Raw genomic sequence first — 20,220 nt, forward strand, 5'->3', positions numbered from 1 at the left:
GGCTAAAAACACAATGAAATAAAATAATAATAATAATAATAATAATAATAATAATAATAATAATAATAATAATAATAATAATAATAAATAATTATCCTTCTTAGCAGACTTCTTAGCTTAACATCCCAGGGAACTAATGGGATAACTGGGGATGTTGTTTGCTCCTAACAAGAGTCTCAAAGTCTGGGGTGATGGTAGACAAAGCAACTCTGAGGTTATGCTCAATGTCCAATCTGTTCCTCTGCATTGTCTTCAGCTGGACCAGAGCTGAGAAGCCACTTTCACAAAGATAGGTAGTGCAAAAAATAAAAATAAATAAATCTTATTTTTTTATTATTATTATTATTTTTTACACACACATCGCAACCCACTCAAAATGGCCCCGCGACCCACTTTTGGGTCACGACCCACCAGTTGAGAAACACTGCACTATACCACTAAGGTACCCATGTACATGTCGAAATACTTCCCAAAGGTCAGTGAATACCACGACCACAACACCAGATGACCACAAATCATGTTCAACCCAGATTCGGCACAAACAAGGGTCTAAACACGTTTTGCAATTATGCCACATCAATGTGGAATGCCCTACCCACAGCCGTAAAAAAATGTGAATCTCTACCCACCTTCAAAACCGCTCTCAAAGAGCACCTACGGGAGGCTGCAATTCGAAACTGGCCCCCGTAAATGTCCAAACCCCCCCTCCCACCCACCCACCCCCTCCTAATGTACAGTTTCCTCCCCTTATCTGTTAGGATCTCTGTTTAACAGTACTGTATATTTGCATATCTTGTATGTCACAAATGTAACAGTACTGTATGCCTGTATGTCATGTATTGTCATAAATGTCATGATATATATCTGTATGTATGGCCCCCGTAAATGTACAAACCCCCCTCCCACCAACCCACCCACCCCCTCCTAATGTACAGTTTCCTCCCCCTCGTATGTATGTATATGTATATATATATATATATATATATATATATATATATAGGATAACAGTACTGTATATTTGCATATCTTGTATGTCACAAATGTAACAGTACTGTATACCTGTATGTCATGTATGTCAGAAATGTCAAGATATATATATCTGTGGTCAGGTGCGTATGTCATTAATGTCATTATAAATTGAAAATGGGGGACCCTGATGTAAACAAGATGAAAGTCTTTCTCTGGTCTGCATCCCCTTAAGCCGTACTGTATTGTACAGAAGCCCTAAGAGGCTGTACATTCATACATTTTATTTCCCGTGATAACGAGTTAATTAAATTTGTTTTCTCGTGATAACGGGATAACTTTCTCGCTATCACGAGAAAACAAAGTCAGTTTTCTCGTGATAACGACTTATTATTTCGTTATCTCGACATAACGAAGTCCGTTTTCTCGTGATAACGGGATAATTTAATTTGTTTTCTCGTGATAACGGATTAATTTATTTCAGGGGGGTACATTACATACAGGTATACACAGTACTGTTACATTTGTGACATACAAGATATGCAAATATACAGTACTGTTAAACAGAGATCCTAACAGAAAATATACATACGATGGGGAGGAAACTGTACATTTGGGAGGGGTTTGGACATACGGGGGCCAGTTTCGAGTTGCAGCCTCCCGTAGCCAGGTGCTCTTTGAGAGCTCACTTTAATTGTGCCACCTGTAAAGCTGAAGCCTTTGCTAACCGTCTTCTTAGATGACGCACACTAATGTGTATATATATATATATTATCTGTAACAGCAAGCTATTTCAGCCTGTGTCAGGCCTTGATTGAAGAAATATGTGACACGGTGATCAATAGCCTCCTGCTCCTTTAGCCCCTTTCACGAAAGGGGCTACCTGCTCCTCTGACATTGCGACACTGAATGATGTTTCCTGCAGTGATCTAATATATACTAGACTATCGTTTCGTTTTCTCGAGATCTCTAGAAAATTATCCCGCTATCACGAGAAAACGAATTAAATTAACTTGTTATCACGAGAAAACGGAGTAAATAAAATTTATGAATGTACGGCCTCTTAGGGCTTCCGTAGTATTGTACCCATTCTGCAATCTGTTAATAAAGTTTTCAATCAATCAATCAATCAATCAATCAATCAATCCTTGTTTTTAGTTTTAATTGCTATATGTTTTTTTTATAGTTTTTGTCTGTAAACTTGAAATTGTAACTGTGTTGCTGCCTATCTTGGCCAGGACACTCTTATAAAAGAGATTTTTAATCTCTGAGACTTTTCTGGTTAAATAAAGGTTAAATAATTTTTTTTTAATAAAATCTCACAACAATCATACTGATTAATAACCGCGGTGCTCAAGCAACACTTCGAGGGCGACTCGGCTTCAGTGTAGCTGGTCACGCTGGGCAGTTTTGTAGCTTTGTAGCCAGTAAGCTGCCCCATTGGGCTAGTCAACTACAACCGATTGTCAACTAATGAACCAGGAGGGGGGAGGCCCTAGTCTGAACCACTGACCAATAATATGGTCTGAACACATGATTTATGGACAGTTGCAGACAACCTAGCCACTGGTTGAGGCTTGTGGGCTGATGGCAACACAGTGATTGATTGAGTAATTATTTTGTTGACTGCTCCTTTTCACAGAACATGCCCAAGTTCAACTCCATCTCTATCAGTGGCTATCATCTTCAGGAGGCTGGAGCGGACGCCATCTTGGAAGTGGCCTACACCATTGCCAATGGCCTGGAATACTGCCGCACAGGCCTGAAAGCAGGCCTAACCATCGATGAGTTTGCTCCTAGGTATGATCATGAGAGTGTATGGAGCATGGAGACGAAACATAACATTGTGTTACACCTCTTGCCTATTTAACCAGATACCTCTTTTCCCACGGCACAAATTCACTCACTCATGGACAATCTGGCAGGGACGTTTTGTCGGACGCATGCACAGGTAGCGCTGTGGGTCTGCACAGTTTCATACTGGTTGTACAGCCTTACTGAGTTCAATGTTTTTCACATAGGCTTCATTATCCATCCATCCATCCATCCATCCATCCATCCATCCATCCATCCATCCATCCATCCATCCATCCATCCATCCATTCCATCCATCCATTCCATCCATCCATCCATCCATCCATCCATCCATCCATCCATCCAAAACAGAAAACAGGGCTCAAAATTAACTTTCCCACTGGTGACACTGCAACCAACTTTCACAAAAGAAAGGCGCAGTATTCAGGACCTTGATGTATTTAGTATTCAGGACCTTGATGTATTCAGTATTCAGGACCTTGATGTATTCAGTATTCAGGACCTTGATGTATTCAATATTTGGGACCTTCATGTATTCAGTATTCAGGTCCTTCATGTATTCAGTATTTGGGACCTTGATGTATTCAGTATTCAGGACCTTCATGTAAGATAAGGTAAGATATTCCTTTATTGATGTCCTTGCGGAAATTCTGGCATCATAGCAGCATGAGGGAGGGTAGGTAGGTACAGGTATGGGCAGGGTAGTAGTAGAAATACATAAATATAAGCAATAAAGTTAGATCTGAATTGAAATATATTAAAATATGAGAGGATGAGGGTCTGTATGCTCTATATTAGAATATTATTATACGTTACAATAAATATAGGCAATAAAGAATTTGAATCTGAATATATATACTAAGAGTAAATGTAAACAGTATACACAAGGTGCAGTATACACAAGGTACCCTAATTGGCATGATTGGGGCGACAGTGGCTCAGGAGGTAGAGCAGTCGTCTGGTAATCCGGAGGTTCCCGGTTTGATTCCCGAGTCCATGCCCTTGGTTATTGAGCTTGATGGGCTCTGGCACAAAGGTCTGGTCCGGGCGGTTAGTGGAGTGCGGGGGGGGGGGGGGGGGTTGAGTCTGGCTGAACGTGCTCCTCATCTTGGCTAGCTCCTCATAGGAGGTGGGAGGGGTTCTCCAGGATAGCGGCCAGCTTCCTTCTCATCCTCCTCTCTGTCACCACCTTTAGTTTGACCAGCTCGACTCCCACCACGGAGCTAGCCTTCCTCACCAGCTCGTTTAGTTTGTTGGCGTCCCTTGAGTTGATGTAGCCCCCCCAGCATATCACAGCAAAGAAGAGGTTGCTGGCCACTACAGACTGGTAAAACGACTGCAGCAGTCTATTGCACACATTGAAGGACTTGAGTCTCCTCAGGAAGAACAGCCTGCTCTGTCCCTTCCTGTAGAGGGCCTCTGTGTTGTCCGACCTGTCTAATTTGTTTTTCAGGTGTACTTCAAGGAACTTGTATGTCTCTACCATCTCCACCTCATCCCCTCGGATGGTGAAGGGAGTTAGCGGGGGCTCTTCTTGCTTCTCCGGTAGTCCACCAGTTCCTTGGTCTTGCTGATGTTTAAGTTGGAGGTGGTTGTTGTCGCTCCACCCTACAAAGCTCTACCAGGGCTCTGTACTCGCCCTCCTTGTCGTCTGTGATATAACTTACAATGGAGGAGTCATCTGAGAGCTCCTACTCAAGTTATGGCAGAAGTTGGAGGTGTAGAGGGCAATGTTCCCTCAAATTTTTTTTCGGTCTGAGCAAACACTCAAACCTCCTGAGCAGACATCAGCAACTACTGAGCAACATACGTCACCTGCCGATTAACCGGTTAGTTGATAAGCGGCGGTTTGTAAAAAATCTGAGAATCTTAATTTCCCTCAATGTCTAACATAAAAATATATACATTTTGCTGATACACCGAGAAATAATACAAAAAGGCATATTATATTCCTTAATCAAATATTTATTTGACCATTGATTGACGATACAGAGCAAAGTCCTTACTTTGGCGGCGGCGGTGTGAGTCGCGTCACTAACTTTTGTCTTTTTAGGAGGCTGACTCGTCATTATTTTATTAAGTGAATTATAATGCGACTTCAAGGGTGACCATATTGTGATATTTTTTTTAAGAGGACACTCTGCCTTCAGCCTCAAGATACTTAATCAAAGTTTACTCAAAGATGCCTTATCATTATAATATATTTAAAGTATGCCTCCTCTGTATGGATATACAATTATTGTTTATATTATTTTATATAACAAAATAATATCTCTCTATAACCAAAGTTACTCAACATGCTGTATTATGCCTAAAGTAATCTATCTGACAAATCTCAAGAAAATAACTAAATCAACCTATGACAAAATAATATATATTTTCAAGTCTTACTGGACAAAATAAACAACAAGAAAAATATGAAGTAATGTTCTAAATAATACTTCTTCTGTATTAGAAAATCCAGCTTAAAAAATATATCTTTGTATCTTTTCAATGTAATGTAAATTATAAAACAGTAACCTCACAAAGATACTAATTTAAAAGTGCACTATGCAGTTTCAGATTTGTTGCAATTAGTGTACTAAACTAATTTATTACACACATAATCCTTAGAATGATTGTATCATAACAAGCATCTTATCAAACCAAAACATCATTTTGAGGCATCAAAATAGTTTTCAATTATTTTCTTTCTCTTTCTGTATAGCTGCATACTTCAATCAATTCGGTCAACTTTGCCATCAAACTCTCGCCTTGCACTGCTTTGTTTGTAATGTTTTTCTGTGTCCATGTGAGCTTTGAGATCGCCACCACTTTTATTAGACACAGAAACATATGGTCAAGCTTTGCACGCGTTGCACTCCGCTTCCAATTAGTCTCGACCGGGACGATAACTTGGGAATTTTCTCTGGAGTTAATCTGTAATGTACATTTTCGCGTTGGCATTGGAGGAGCCAGCGATGCTGGTCGGATCTGTCCACTTCCTCATCTGTTGTGTGTGTCTGTGTGAGCGCGCAGTAGCGACGCCCACAAAGCACTGAAAGCGAGGCTTCTCTTGGTGACGTCACACGCAACAGGTTACCGTAGTATTCCGTGCAACGCGCCAGTCAATTTAACTACATGCATATTTTACACAAACGCTTCTGTGCGCGACAGATCTCAGATGTGTGCGGGAGCGTTTTGCCATGTGCGCGCGCGCGCACGGGCGCACCTTAGGGGGAACATTGGTAGAGGGTGAACAGGAAGGGTGACAGCACAGTTCCTTTGGGGGCGCCGGTGTTGCTCACCAGCACATCTGACTGACTGGCCTGCAGTCTGATGTACTGTGGTCTGTTGGTGAGGTAGTCAGTGATCCAGGCCACCAGGCCATGCTCCAGCCGCATCACTGTGAGCTTATCCGCTAGCTGTGAGGGCTGGATGGTGTTGAAGGCGCTGGAGAAGTCAAAGAACATGATTCTAAAATGTAGAAATGCATGCAATACATAAATAAATATGAATCTCCATATATGAAATAGAACATTTAGGGCGTGTTCACACCTGAAAGTCCGGGGATAGTCTGGATAGTCCGGACTTTCTGGTGGACCAAATGTGAAAATGATACATTGTTTGCTTTTGGTCTGCGTTCACACTACCCTGTTTGGTGCGGATCTAATTTGTAAACAAAGGACATGCTGTCGCATCTATTGGACTATAGCACTCACAAACGTAATCAGTTGCCGGCAGCGTAATGAGAGAGAGAGAGAGAGAGAGAGAGAGAGAGAGAGAGAGAGAGAGAGAGAGAGAGAGAGAGAGAGAGATGCGTTGTTGTTACAGAGCTGGTCCACGCTGCTATTATGAAATTACCCAAAAAGTATGTAAGCTTTTTTTTTCTTTATCTGAGAGAATGTCCGCGAATGTCCTCCTCATGCAGGAGAAAGTTGGGGGGTGCGCGCGGCGCGAGTCTATAGAGAGAGAGGAAGAGAGAGACTGCGTCTAGAGAGGAGAGAGAGAGAGGGAGGAAGAGAGAGACTGTCCGCGTGCGGCGCCAGTCTAGAGAGGAGTACGCTACTTTGCTTCCTGGATTAGGTACTATAGTTCGATTGAAACGAACCGAGTCCCAACTTTTCAAGAGGACCATGGTTCGGTTGTTTGGTCCTCATTATAGTTCGGTTTGCGTTCACACCTGTACAAACCAAACGGACTATCGATCTAAAGGGACCATGGTCCACTTAAAGGGACCATGGTCCACTTAAAGTGGACCAAACAGAGTAGGTGTGAACGCGCCCTTAAAGGGACCATGGTCCACTTAAAGTGGACCAAACAGAGTAGGTGTGAACGCGCCCTTAAAGGGACCATGGTCCACTTAGGCTGAGGTTACACCTTTCGTATCATCTTCGTATTGTTTTCTTATACGTATCGCCGCGTATCGCCGCGACGTCATGCGCCTCGAGTCACACTTTCGTTTTTTTTTCATTTTTGTCAGCCAAGCACACTGATGTAGTACACTGCCAAAGCAGTAGGTGGCAGTAGGTGGCAAACATGAAGGCAATTTCAACCAATCAGAACGAATGTGCCAATACACTTCCTGGTGGAAGCTCCAGCAAAAGAAAATGTCAATAAGGCAGGCGCCTATGCCGCGCCACCATCTTGCTTTACTCAATGCAGCAATAATTTTTCAGCAAAGCCTAATAAAAGTGCAATAAACAAAACGGATACATTCACTGTGTGTTCTGCCTGTCATTTGTTGATGAAACAAAACTAACATCAACACAAGTGACCACCAAGAGCGGATAGTTTAGGCTAAAAAACGATCGGTAGCATTGTAGCATTGTTAGCTGCATGCTAACGTCAATGGAGTATGCCATTATAACAATATAGCATTGTGGCTAGAAGCTAACGTTAGCTCACGCTACTTAGCCAGCATCAAAACTGATGATATCGCGAGCTATCAGTAGTTAGATAACATTAGAGACAACGCTGTGTGTATTAAACAAAGGTGAATAGATGACTGGGCCATTTTGTTTAATGCTTCTTAAGTTGAAAGAGGAACTCTGAGCTAACAGGGTCTGAATCCTGATAGCTCACGTTAGCCAGCTGCTCATGCAATCCGTAATGCTAGCAGAATGAATGGATGTAAACTTTATTTAACATATTGCATATGGGTACAATACAATACGGCTCAATACAAACAATTGTTAAGGGAATGCAGACTGTTGTAGCTTGGACTGGGGTCCTTATAACAATAACTTGACAACACATGGTAGCTGAAGCTATTTGGGACACGGAGCTCTGTCCCAAACACACACACTGTACACAGGAAGGGCACGCAGATGGTATCTACTGCGCATGGGCGTTTTCGCAACAACTGCTCCGTGCTGACTACACGCTGTTGTCGAAGCGTTTTTTTTGCGTATCTCCAAACGCAAACACAATTTTGCGTTTCAGCCGTATCCACAAAAAAACGCCAAAAAACGCATTTCTGTGTAGATAGGACATGAAACGTCGTCAAAAACGTATAAAAAAACGCCAGGAATACACTAGTCTAACCATAGCCTTAAAGTGGACCAAACAGAGTAGGTGTGAACGCGCCCTTACATAAGGTGCTACTGAGATGTTTTGGTGAGTTCTTTGTTTTTTTGTGGAACTAGCCCTTCTTAAAAATGCATGAACATTCACTGATAATTGGTCTGTAGTGGAGTCTACAAGGTCTACATTGCCGGACCATGTAGAATCCGGACCTTGTAGACTGACATAATTCTGTCTACACAGGCCATATTTCAAATAATCAAAATCTTACTTCATTCATCTTAAACATTCTTGATTTGGGGGATTGGTAGTTCCCATGAAATCTGAAGTTGTTCAAACGACAACAGCGATCCACCTTGAATTAAATCACACAGCCGAGTGAAACCTTGTTGGCTGCGTCACAGTCACGAAAGGGACTACTTAATTCATTAATCCAATCCACTTTATTTATAGAGCACATTTAAAAACAACAACGTTTACCAAAGTGCTGTACAAGTCCCACAACATAAGATAAAAAAAATAATTATTTTTTAAAATTATTTTCCCCGAAGCTTCGAATTAAAATCGAAGCTTGGCCCCGAAGCTTCGATTGCCAAAAAAAGCTTCGAAGGTCAGCCCTAAAATTCTCACTGAGCTTCACAGTCTCTCCAGGTGTGTGTAGGCTCTGTGGAGCATGGCGAAGATGGTGTCCTCCACCCCAATGTCTTCCTGCTATGCAAACTGCAGGGGGTCGAAGGAGTCACGCTTGAGGTGTTGCAGGACCAGCCTCTCAAAGGTCTTCATGACTGACGTGTGACATCAGAGCGACTGGCCTGCAATCATTGAGGGTGCTTCTTCTTGGGCACAGGGACAATGCAGGAGGTCCTCCAGAGCTGGGGCACCCTCTCCAGCCCCGGGGAGAGGTTGAAGAGGTGCTGAAACAGTGCTGCCAGCTGCCTGGCGCATGCCTTGAGTACCCTGGGGTTGGTGTTGTTTGGACCTCTGGCCTTGGTTACACTGATCTTGGAGAGCTCCCTCCACACATGGCTAGTAGTGATGGTCAAGGGTGGGTGAGGGGGACATGCTGCTGTCTCCAGGGGTAGTGGGCTGGTGGTGGGTGAGGGGGACATGCTGCTGTCTCCAGGGGTAGTGGGCTGGTGGTGGGTGAGGGGGACATGCTGCTGTCTCCAGGGGTAGTGGGCTGGTGGTGGGTGAGGGGGACATGCTGCTGTCTCCAGGGGTAGTGGGCTGGTGGTGGGTGAGGGGGACATGCTGCTGTCTCCAGGGGTAGTGGGCTGGTGGTGGGTGAGGGGGACATGCTGCTGTCTCCAGGGGTAGTGGGCTGGTGGTGGGTGAGGGGGACATGCTGCTGTCTCCAGGGGTAGTGGGCTGGTGGTGGGTGAGGGGGACATGCTGCTGTCTCCAGGGGTAGTGGGCTGGTGGTGGGTGAGGGGGACATGCTGCTGTCTCCAGGGGTAGTGGGCTGGTGGTGGGTGAGGGGGACATGCTGCTGTCTCCAGGGGTAGTGGGCTGGTGGTGGGTGAGGGGGACATGCTGCTGTCTCCAGGGGTAGTGGGCTGGTGGTGGGTGAGGAGGACATGCTGCTGTCTCCAGGGGTAGTGGGCTGGTGGTGGGTGAGGGGGACATGCTGCTGTCTCCAGGGGTAGTGGGCTGGTGGTGGGTGAGGGGGACATGCTGCTGTCTCCAGGGGTAGTGGGCTGGTGGTGGGTGAGGGGGACATGCTGCTGTCTCCAGGGGTAGTGGGCTGGTGGTGGGCGTGGGGGGTGTTGATGGGTGAGTGGAGAGGCTCCTCTCGTCAAACCTATTGGGAAAACAAGTTCAAATCGTTTGTGTGCCCCGGGGGAGGGGGGCCTCGACAGGACCTCAATGTACTGTGATCAGCATTCAGGACCTCAATGTACTGTGATCAGCATTCAGGACCTCAATGTACTGTGATCAGCATTCAGGACCTCAATGTACTGTGATCAGCATTCAGGACCTCAATGTACTGTGATCAGCATTCAGGATCTCAATGTACTGTGATCAGCATTCAGGATCTCAATGTACTGTGATCAGCATTCAGGACCTCAATGTACTGTGATCAGTATTCAGGAGTCAGGACGACTAGTAATTTTTAATAGCTTTCAGAGTACTAGTGTGTATGATAAGATGTAATCTTCATTAAAAAACGAATCATTCTGGACACAGTCAAGTATCAGCAGCTATAAATGTATCCCATTATCCAAATTTAAATAATTCGTTTTCTACTAGAAGAAAGCTGTCAAGCATAATGCCCCACAGTCTAAAGCTATTGCCTTTGTGCTCTACTGCTTTAATCAATACTGGGTTAGGTAAGGACGGAGCTTAGATGAGGTTGGTTGACCTTTCTTTATATCATGACATCTCAGATACTGTAAGATGCATTATTTTACAGAACTTCAAAGTGTGTCTGCACTGTGAATTGAATAAGGGCACCTTCCATCGTAGCTTTATAGCTTTGCATTGATTGTGGGGGGCGGGGGATTATGGATTAGTCTCCGTCCATATGTCCGTCCGTGCGTTTGTTAGTCACACTGCATCTCAGAAATTACTTGACACTGTGATCAATTGTTGAAAATTACAGTTTAATTGTGATACTGTATGACACTTTCCATTACCGTACAGTAGGATGAGCATCAACAGGATTATCTGGACATCTGATTTTCTGAACATCTAAGCAAGTCCTTCTGGATATCATGTAAATATGTATGTTTGCATATGTGTATATCCTCCAGAAATGAAGGTTTGTATGTTGTCACAACAGGTTGTCATTCTTCTGGGGCATCGGGATGAATTTCTACATGGAGATCGCCAAGCTGAGGGCGGGCAGGAAGCTGTGGGCCACACTCATCAAAGAGAACTTCCAGCCCAAGAACACCAAGTCCCTGCTCCTCCGTACGCACTGCCAGACGTCAGGCTGGTCTCTCACTGAACAGGTACCTGGCTGAACCAGAAAGAATCACCATCAGACGTGCTTTTTTCGATAACCTCTCTCTCTCTCTCTTTCTAACACACACATGCACAGCTGGTGGACAAGATGCGTGGCAGCAGATATCGCATACCAATAGTCTTCACTCATATCTCCCTCTCTCTTTCTTGTCTCTCTTTCTATCGCACGTGCACACACAAACATAAACTTACATCCATGTAGCCTTCACATATTTCACATAACACACACACACACACACACACACACACACACACACACACACACACACACACACACACACACACACACACACACACACACACACACACACACACACACACACACACACACACACACACACACACACACACACACACACACACACACACACACACACACACACACACACACTTACATCCACGTAGCCTTTAGTCCACATAGCCTTCTCATAGTCTGCATATCATATCAATAACTGTTCGTCAAGGTACCACTTAGTTTTGTCTACTCTCCTGTATAAATACCACACTCTCATCTTCACACACATTCACCGCACCTATATATACCACAAGGTATTCTCCTGGTTTTGTTTTGTTTTACATGTGTTAATACATCTTTTTTTACAGCTTCTCTTGAGCCCAAATGTCTCTTGGGATAGCTGGAAGACCTTTCACATCAGTAATATTCTGAAATCCCCGTTGCTACAATTCTTTTTTTTGGGTTACTTCTCGCCACACACAATACCTTCTAGCAACCTTTGATTATTGATGCAATTTAGACAGGGGTTAGATAAAGGGTTACTTTAAATCTCACATTTTATTCATGGTGCATTTATAGGTTACGTCAGGTCATTTGAAGGCAATGAACATTTATCCTCCCCCAATGATAAGCCTTTATCTAAGCTGACTTTGTTTTGGAGTGTGATATTATATGATTCATGCAGAGAGGTTACTAGACAGTGCAGGGTTCCCCACAGGCGGGGGTGGGTATAAAGATACACAAACTTTAAAGGTTGGTGTTAGGTTCCTTTGTGGTGGTAGCAGGCTGGGGTGGGTATAGACTATAGAGGTATACACTTTAAATGTTAAGTCCGGAATTTAGGAACCCTAGCCCTATTTGCTACTTACCAGTAGCCGTGTTCCCATTATGTATACACGTACATAATACACAAGCTTAGCGGAAATGGCAATATTCTATAAAACGTCCTCAATTGCGCACAAAGGTTTTTACACTCTCTTGAGGTGGTTTTTGGACATTTCATTAAACAGTTTATGCTGTAAATAGCCGATGGAAACGCATGTATTTAATGAATAATGACGTATAGCATAAAGTCTTCCATGACAGGTCAGCTGTTTGGAAATGCATGTATCTAATCTTTTTTTGATCCACTTTTTGATCCTTATTTTTCAATTTTTCTCCCATCCCAATTTCGCCTCGCCAATTCTCCCTTCAATTCTCCCCTCCCCTGTCTCGAACGTTGCTAGACTATGCCTCCCACTGGTCGGCTGCAGTGAGGACCAAGCCTTGCATCACGTGTCCCCTCCGGTACACGAGGAGGCAGCTGTCGCATCTTTTCACCTGTAGAGCGCGATCTCTCAGTGGCGAGGAGTAACGCGTGGGAGGCTCAGTCACGCTGCCCCCGTTACTTCCTGATTCTGCTGTACAGGCGCACCAACCGACCTGTAGGAGTCGCTGTCCACAACGTCCGATCCCCACCCACCAGCTTTCCCACCCCTAACACTGCTAATTGTGTTAGTATGAACCCAGCATCTCCTGCGTTAGTGGCGAGCGCCTTGCCCACTGCGCCACTTAGCCGCCCCGCATGTATCTAATCTAATGAATAATGACGTATAGCATAACGTCTTCCATGACCGGTCAGCTGTTTGGAAATGCATGTAGCTAATGAATAATGACGTATAGCATAAAGTCTTCCATTACCGGTCAGCTGTTTGGAAACGCATGTATCTAATCTAATGAATAATGACGTATAGCTGTTTGGTCCCATTCCATTGCACAAAGGTTTTTAACTGGGTATAGTTTCTGAAATGATGCAGCCATATTAACCAGAGGGATGTAACATACTGTCTTCAATTTTTTTTTTATTACCCAGGCACAATGCACATCAATCAACACTTTCAGTTTCCACATCAATGTGAATGTACTAGAGTTATGTACTAATGAGCTAGTTAGTCTCTGCCTGACATGCATGTCTTTTGGTGTGGGAGGAAACCGCAGTCCCTGGAGGAAACCCACGCAAACACGGGAGAACATGCAAACTCCACACACAGAAAGGCCTCCCTTTGTATTGAACCCAGGACCTCGGGCTGTGAGGCAGCGGTGCTTTGGAAAGCAAGAAACATGGACTTATATGAGCTGATATGAAAAAAGCTGTCCAATAGTGGTCAATTCTACACAGCCAAGCTTTGTTTTTTCATTAGATGTTTTATTTTTCCGTGTTTAGGTAGAAAATGTATTTGCTTCAACCCAACTGATGGAACCTGACCTCTGTCGCATTTCTGCAACATTTCAAAAGTTTGCTTAAAATTCGCTTGACAATTTAAAGGTGCACTATGCAGTGTCGGAGGAGGGGAGGTTTGTTTGCAGAGCCTGCAAAATACATTTACTCTAATTCTTAGAATTATTTGATCATAAATACACTTTTTTAGTTTTTTAGTTTTTTAGTTTTGGGCACTGTGAACCAAACCTTGATTATGTTTGTTAACAAAATTGCGGGCCCTGCCTTTGTAAATGGCAGCAGGAAAACAGTGACTTCTCAGGTAGCTTTCTAGCTTCAAACAGTGATCCAGGGATCCAATTTTCCTCTGAGGACAGTTTGTTTATTCAGTTATGAAAATATACCTTAGAAATTATTCCCTTCTCTGACTCTCACTAAACTACATACTGCACCTTTAATGGAAACACGGCTAGTGATGTTGTTGATCGGTAGAGTGACAGTGCTCTAAATGCAAAATCAACAGGGCCACACTCCAGTCTCTACAAGCTCTGGAATACATGCTGAAACCTGCTCCACAGTGCACCCAAAGTAGGTTTCAGCATTTATTTCATTGCTCGTACAGACTAGAGTGTGGCCCCATGGACTTTGCATTTGGTTTGTGGCTAACTAGGCTAGCTGCAGGTATCCAGTATGAAGAATTGTGGCTAACTAGGCTAGCAGCAGGTATCCAGTATGAAGAATAGCATGGATTCTGCAAACATTTGGAAATAAACAACCTCCCATATGATCCTTCTCAGGACCCCTACAACAACGTGGTGCGCACGGTGATCGAGGCCATGGCGGCTGTGTTCGGGGGGACCCAGTCCCTCCACACCAACTCATTTGATGAGGCGCTGGGTCTGCCCACGGTGAAGAGCGCCCGCATTGCCAGGAACACCCAGATCATCATCCAGGAGGAGTCAGGCATCCCCAAGGTGGCTGACCCCTGGGGGGGTTCACACATGATGGAGGCCCTCACCGATGACGTCTACAACACAGCCCTGAAGGTCTGTCTGGGAGGGCAAGGGGTGACAGTTTGTGTTTTTAAGATCATGATATCGGGGAACATTTTGAGTTATTGTACATGTGTGTTTTGCAGACAGTTACGACAAACCCTGTTAATTCTTCATTCACACGGCCCCATTTGTTCTGGACAGCCCATTTATGGTACAGGGTATCTTTACTGATTTTGTGCCAATTGCTATTAATTCCTATTCCTACTAAAGGTAATATAAACCGTCTCTATTGTCATAAAAAGCTGGCCATAGGACTTTCCCCAACAATTGCATTGACTGATTTTGGATTTTCTGTTTTATCAACAAATATTTGAAATCGCTCTTTCCACATTGTCGATGTAAAATTACCTTTTTGCATCATCTAGTGTTAACACATTCCCGGCCAACCACGGACAACCACGGACATGTCCGTGTTTCGGATCCAACGGTTGAGGGCCAACCATGGACATGTCCGTGGCAAGGTTGTTTTGGCTTTTATTCCATTGTAATATCCCACTCAATGTCACCCTGCGGCACTGCAGATTTACCCTACTCTTGGAATTCGGAAAAGTGCATTACCGGCCAGATCCTCGTAGGGGCGCTGTCTCGATAATACAGTGTTCCCTGTGGCAGAACGGATGAAGTTTGTTTTCATCATGCAGTGAATTTTCCTGCTAGCGTGAAGCTATGCCTGTAGCATGTAGCTTGGAATACCTTTTGCGACTTCAGTATTCAGTATGCAGTAAAGGAATATATCATCAGCCAATGGACATATGGATCTACCAGATGGCGATCGATAACTGGGAAATCCTTTTTGCAGTCCAACCGGCCACAGGTAAGAACTATTTGACGTCAATTACAGTCCAATCGGGCCTTGCTTTGATAGCCATCCACCCGGTCAGCGAATTAGGCTACTGAAGCTAATGCCGTTATCGGTAATCAATAATCAGAAACGACGTCCCCTGCCCCCCCCTTTCATGCATTCATGGTGGACCACGATACCGATCAAATGCATTTAGATTTTTATCTCTAGCTGGTCTATGGCCGAAACGCCATTCGATTTAACGTTATTAGCTTAGCGCCTTGTAACTCGCCTTCCAGGAAATACCCCAGAACATTCTGCTATATAGTTCATATTCACGACGCTATAAAATCGGAACGTATTGATGAAAAAATTATTTGTATAAGGCATATTGAAGGGACGGTTTATAGTGTCAATTGACAATGAGAATGGACAGATAGCAATACTAGTATAAAGTATAGATTTAGCTCTACAAACAGCCTCACGCACAATGAACGTTTGTTTTGATTTGCTGGCCTTATAGAGTGAGATTAGACTGATCCAAATGGCCCTGAATGTGTTAAGAGCAGGGCCTGTCTGTGTTAATCAAAGACCAAGGCCGGTTTGTATTAATCAAAGACCAAGGCCTGTTTGTATTAATCAGAAACCAAGGCCTGCCTATGACAGATGCCAGAGAGGGGGAGGTTGAATGATTTTCCAGTAATAACTCATAAAAAACCATTGAAAAATGTAAAGTTGATTAAATACATCTTAGTGGACAGGTAATGACAGATTAGTCAACTAGTCAACTAACAACCCAACCCTACTTGGTCATATACCATGTTCCATGGGCTTTAGTTGTGGCTTTGGACACATAGTCAATATAGATAATACTATCCTCCCAAAATCCAACCCTAACGTCCTCGTCGTGGGAGGGGGAAGCAGGTGAAGCTGATAGGGCAATGGTAAAACTCATGGGCCAATCCCCCGTGAAGTGGATAATTGGATTACAAAAACATTGAAGAAAAGTAAGAAACCCTGCACCCTCGGCTTGTGTGAAACCAGATGGCTCCAGACAGGAGAAGTCAAACTGACCAGTGGTGAATCCATAATCTTCTCCGGACACCCGGATGAGAAGGCACTCATGCTCTCCAAAGAAGTGCAGAGGGCCCTCATCAGTTGGGAGCCCATCAACTCCAGAATCATCACTGCAAGATTTAAAACCACCCATAATACAATGTTATGCACCCACCAACACCACAGATGAGGAAATAAAGGACAACTTCTACAACCAGCTACAACAGCTATTCCAGGCCAGGAGAGAAAAATACATCTTTCTCCTCATGGGCGACATGAATGCAAAGGTTGGGAACAACAACAATGGATACAAACTGATTATGGGAAAGCATGGAATCTGCAGCATGAATGAAAATGGTGAAAGATTTGCAAACGCCTGTGCGGACTACCCCCACAAACCTGTTCACAAAGCCACATGGATATCACCTGACCACACCACAGAAAACCAAATAGATCATATATGTATAAACAGGAAGTTCAGACGTTCCCTCCTGGATGTACGAGTGAAGAGGGGGCAGATGCGGGGTCAGATCATCACCTACTGGCCGCAAAACTCCAACTCAAGCTGAAGCGCTGTAACAGCCCCACTGACAACAGAGCAAAGTACAACATCCAGCTTTTCCAGGACATAGGAACAACAGAACTATACCAAATCACCCTACAGAACAGGTTCCAAGCCCTGCTAGAACAAGCTCAAAAATCAGTGGAAGAGCACTGGAACAACCTGAAAACCGTATGGAAGGAGACATGCCTAGAAGTGGTAGGGAGAAAGAAAACAAGCCACAAACCCTGGATATCCACTGAAACACTGAAAAGAATAGAGGAGAGGAGGGCAAAAAAAGACACAATAAATGCAAAACTCAAGCAAAAAAGGGAGCAGCTGGGCGCCCAAGTGGCGAACCATGTAACGTGCTGCGTCGCGGCACGGCCGACCCGGGCTCGATTCCCCGACCCGGCGTCATTTGCCGAATGTCTTCCGCCCACTCTGTCTCCCATTCTTCCTCTCTCTCTCTCTCTCTCTCTCTCTCTCTCTCTCTCTCTCTCTCTCTCTCTCTCTCTCTCTCTCTCTCTCTCTCTCTCTCTCTCTACTGGACTGCCCAGTAGTAAAAAGCGATAAACGCAATTTTTTTAAATTTTTTTTATTATCCACTTTTTCTCCCATTTTCTATTTTTCTCCCATCCCAATTTTGTATCATCCAATTCAACCCTCCCCTGTCTCGAACGCTGTTTCTTGCCTCCCACAAGCTGGCTGCAATGTGGACTAAGTCATACATAGCACGAGTCCCCTCCGATACTCGAGGTAACAGCAGTCGCATCTTTTCACCTGCACGGCGCGATCTTTCAGTGTCAGGGGTCTGCGCTTTGGAGGGGCGCCGCCCCCATCGCTTCCTGATTCTACTGCGCAGGTGCACCAACCGACCTGTAGGAGTCGCTGTCCACAACGCCCGATCGGCACCTATCAGTTTCCCACCCCCTAATACTGCCAATGTGTATTAGTACGGACGACCAGCTAAACTGAAAGCAATGTGGAGCGCTGGGCTCGAACAGGCGAACCCAGCGTCTCCAGTATTCGTGGTGAGCGCCTTGCCCACCGCACCACGTAGCCGCCTTACTTTTTATTATTCTTTTTAAATAAAAAAAAATATCTTAAAAAAAAAGGGGGGGGGGCAGCTCACAGAGACTACGAAGTAGCAAACAAGGAGGTGAAGAAAAGCATCAAACGCGACAAACAGAAATACATAGAAGACTTGGCGCAAGAAGCAGAGGAAGCAGCAGGAAAGAATAACCTCAAGGTTCAAATAACAAACTCAGCAAGACCGACGGCTTCTCAGTTACAGTGGGTGACAATATTGTCACAAGGAAAGATGAAATTATCTACCTGGGTTCCATCCTAGAGGCTAATCTTTCCTGTGACAAAATGGCATCCAATGTAATAAAAAAAGTCAATCAACGAACTCGATTCTTGTACCGGATCTCCTCTCTGGTAAACAAGAATACCCTGAAGACTCTGGCAGGAGCACTCATTCAAGGGTACTACGACTATGCTTGCACCTCATGGTACCAAAGCACCTCAAAGGCACTAAAAACCAAATTACAAACATCTCAAAACAAACTAGTCAGACTACTGCTTGACCTGACTCCTAGAACTCACCTCACCCCTGCATACTTTGCCAACCTAGGATGGCTTAGAGTAGACGACAGAGTACAGCAACTTGCAATGGGCCTGGTCTACAAGATACACTACACGACCAAGGTACCCATGTACATGTCAAAATACTTCCCAAAGGTCAGTGAATACCACGATCACAACACCAGAGGGAGCTCCACAAATCATGTAAAACCCAGATACGGCTCAAACAAGGGACTAAACACGTTTCGCAATTATGCCACAACAATGTGGAACGCCCTACCCAAAGCTGTAAAGGAATGTGAATCACTACCCACCTTCAAAAACACTCTCAAAGAACACCTATGGGAGACTGCAATTCGAAACTGGCCCATGTAAATGTCCTAACCCAACCCCCTCCAATGTACAGTAAATGACCAAGTATGGTTTTGTCAATATTCCGATGTACAGTTTTGCTTGTACAGTTGTACAATGTTCCCCACCCGCCCCTCCTACCCAACCCCCCCACCCCACCCACCAAACCACCTCCAATGTACAGCCCCCCCCCCCCCCACCCACCCAACCTACCCACCTCCCCCAATGTACAGTTTTTACGTCAAATGTATATACTCTTTTCTGGACTCTTTTTCTATCACAAACAGTACTGTATTTGCAAATCTGGTATGTCATAAATGTATAGATGTAGCAGTACTGTCTATCTGTATGTCATATATGTCCTGATGAATTGAAAATGGGGGACCCTGATGTAAACAAGACGAAAGTCTTTCTCTGGTCTGCATCCCCTTAACAATTGTGTGTATTGAGCTGTACTGTATTGTACCCATTCTGCAATATGTTAATAAAGTTTTCAATCAATCAATCAATCAATGACTTGCTTGCAGTCAACATGTACGAAACGGATAGTTTTTTCATCGGTACATTTCCGTTTTATACTGTTTTGAATACGAGTATAGTTTTGGAGATTTCTAGTAATTCCAGAGAAATACGCGATAATCGCCCTTTAGTGGAATACACAAAACACATTGTAATTTTTCGGCTGATTTATGAATCGTTTTCAAATAAATTATGCATGTTACAAAAGCGGGCTGAAAAATCGCTTATTCGTGACTTGCTCAGCGCTAACGTCACACACACACACACACACACACACACACACACACACACACACACACACACACACACACACACACACACACACATGCTCCGATGGCGGTGATAGGAACATCTGATTAACCCAAGATTCGTAACATAAATTCCTTACCTCACATCAGATGTTCTGCAAAAAGATGAATCCAATTCCTGATCGCCATTCCAAATATCGATCGCGTTTATTGATCCAACGTTATAGTCTAAAGAACTTCTACTCATGTACAATAGAGAGCATCCTGACTGGCAACATCACCTCCTGGTTTGGGAATAGCACTGCACAAGACCGAAGCAGACTACAAAGAGTGACACGTTCAGCCGAACGCACAATTGGAGGGGGGCTCCCCACCCTCCAGAACATTTACAACA

The 20,220-nt window shown here is 44.2% G+C and overlaps 1 protein-coding gene across 3 annotated transcripts in view; it reads left to right on the top strand.

Annotated features, from left to right (window-relative positions):
* Nucleotides 1-20,220, top strand: part of mmut (methylmalonyl CoA mutase) — an 89,990-nt gene that overhangs the window by 5,504 nt on the left and 64,266 nt on the right. For all 3 annotated transcript variants that reach the window (XM_084314966.1, XM_084314968.1, XM_084314967.1), the window contains exons 4-6: nucleotides 2,609-2,766; nucleotides 11,069-11,240; nucleotides 14,483-14,731. In XM_084314966.1, coding sequence (XP_084171092.1) covers nucleotides 2,609-2,766; nucleotides 11,069-11,240; nucleotides 14,483-14,731 — 579 coding nt within the window. The remainder of the gene's footprint in view (nucleotides 1-2,608; nucleotides 2,767-11,068; nucleotides 11,241-14,482; nucleotides 14,732-20,220) is intronic.

The sequence above is a fragment of the Notolepis coatsorum genome, assembly GCF_963971535.1.
Source record: "Notolepis coatsorum genome assembly, chromosome: 5".
NCBI classification, from domain to species: domain Eukaryota; kingdom Metazoa; phylum Chordata; class Actinopteri; order Aulopiformes; family Paralepididae; genus Notolepis; species Notolepis coatsorum.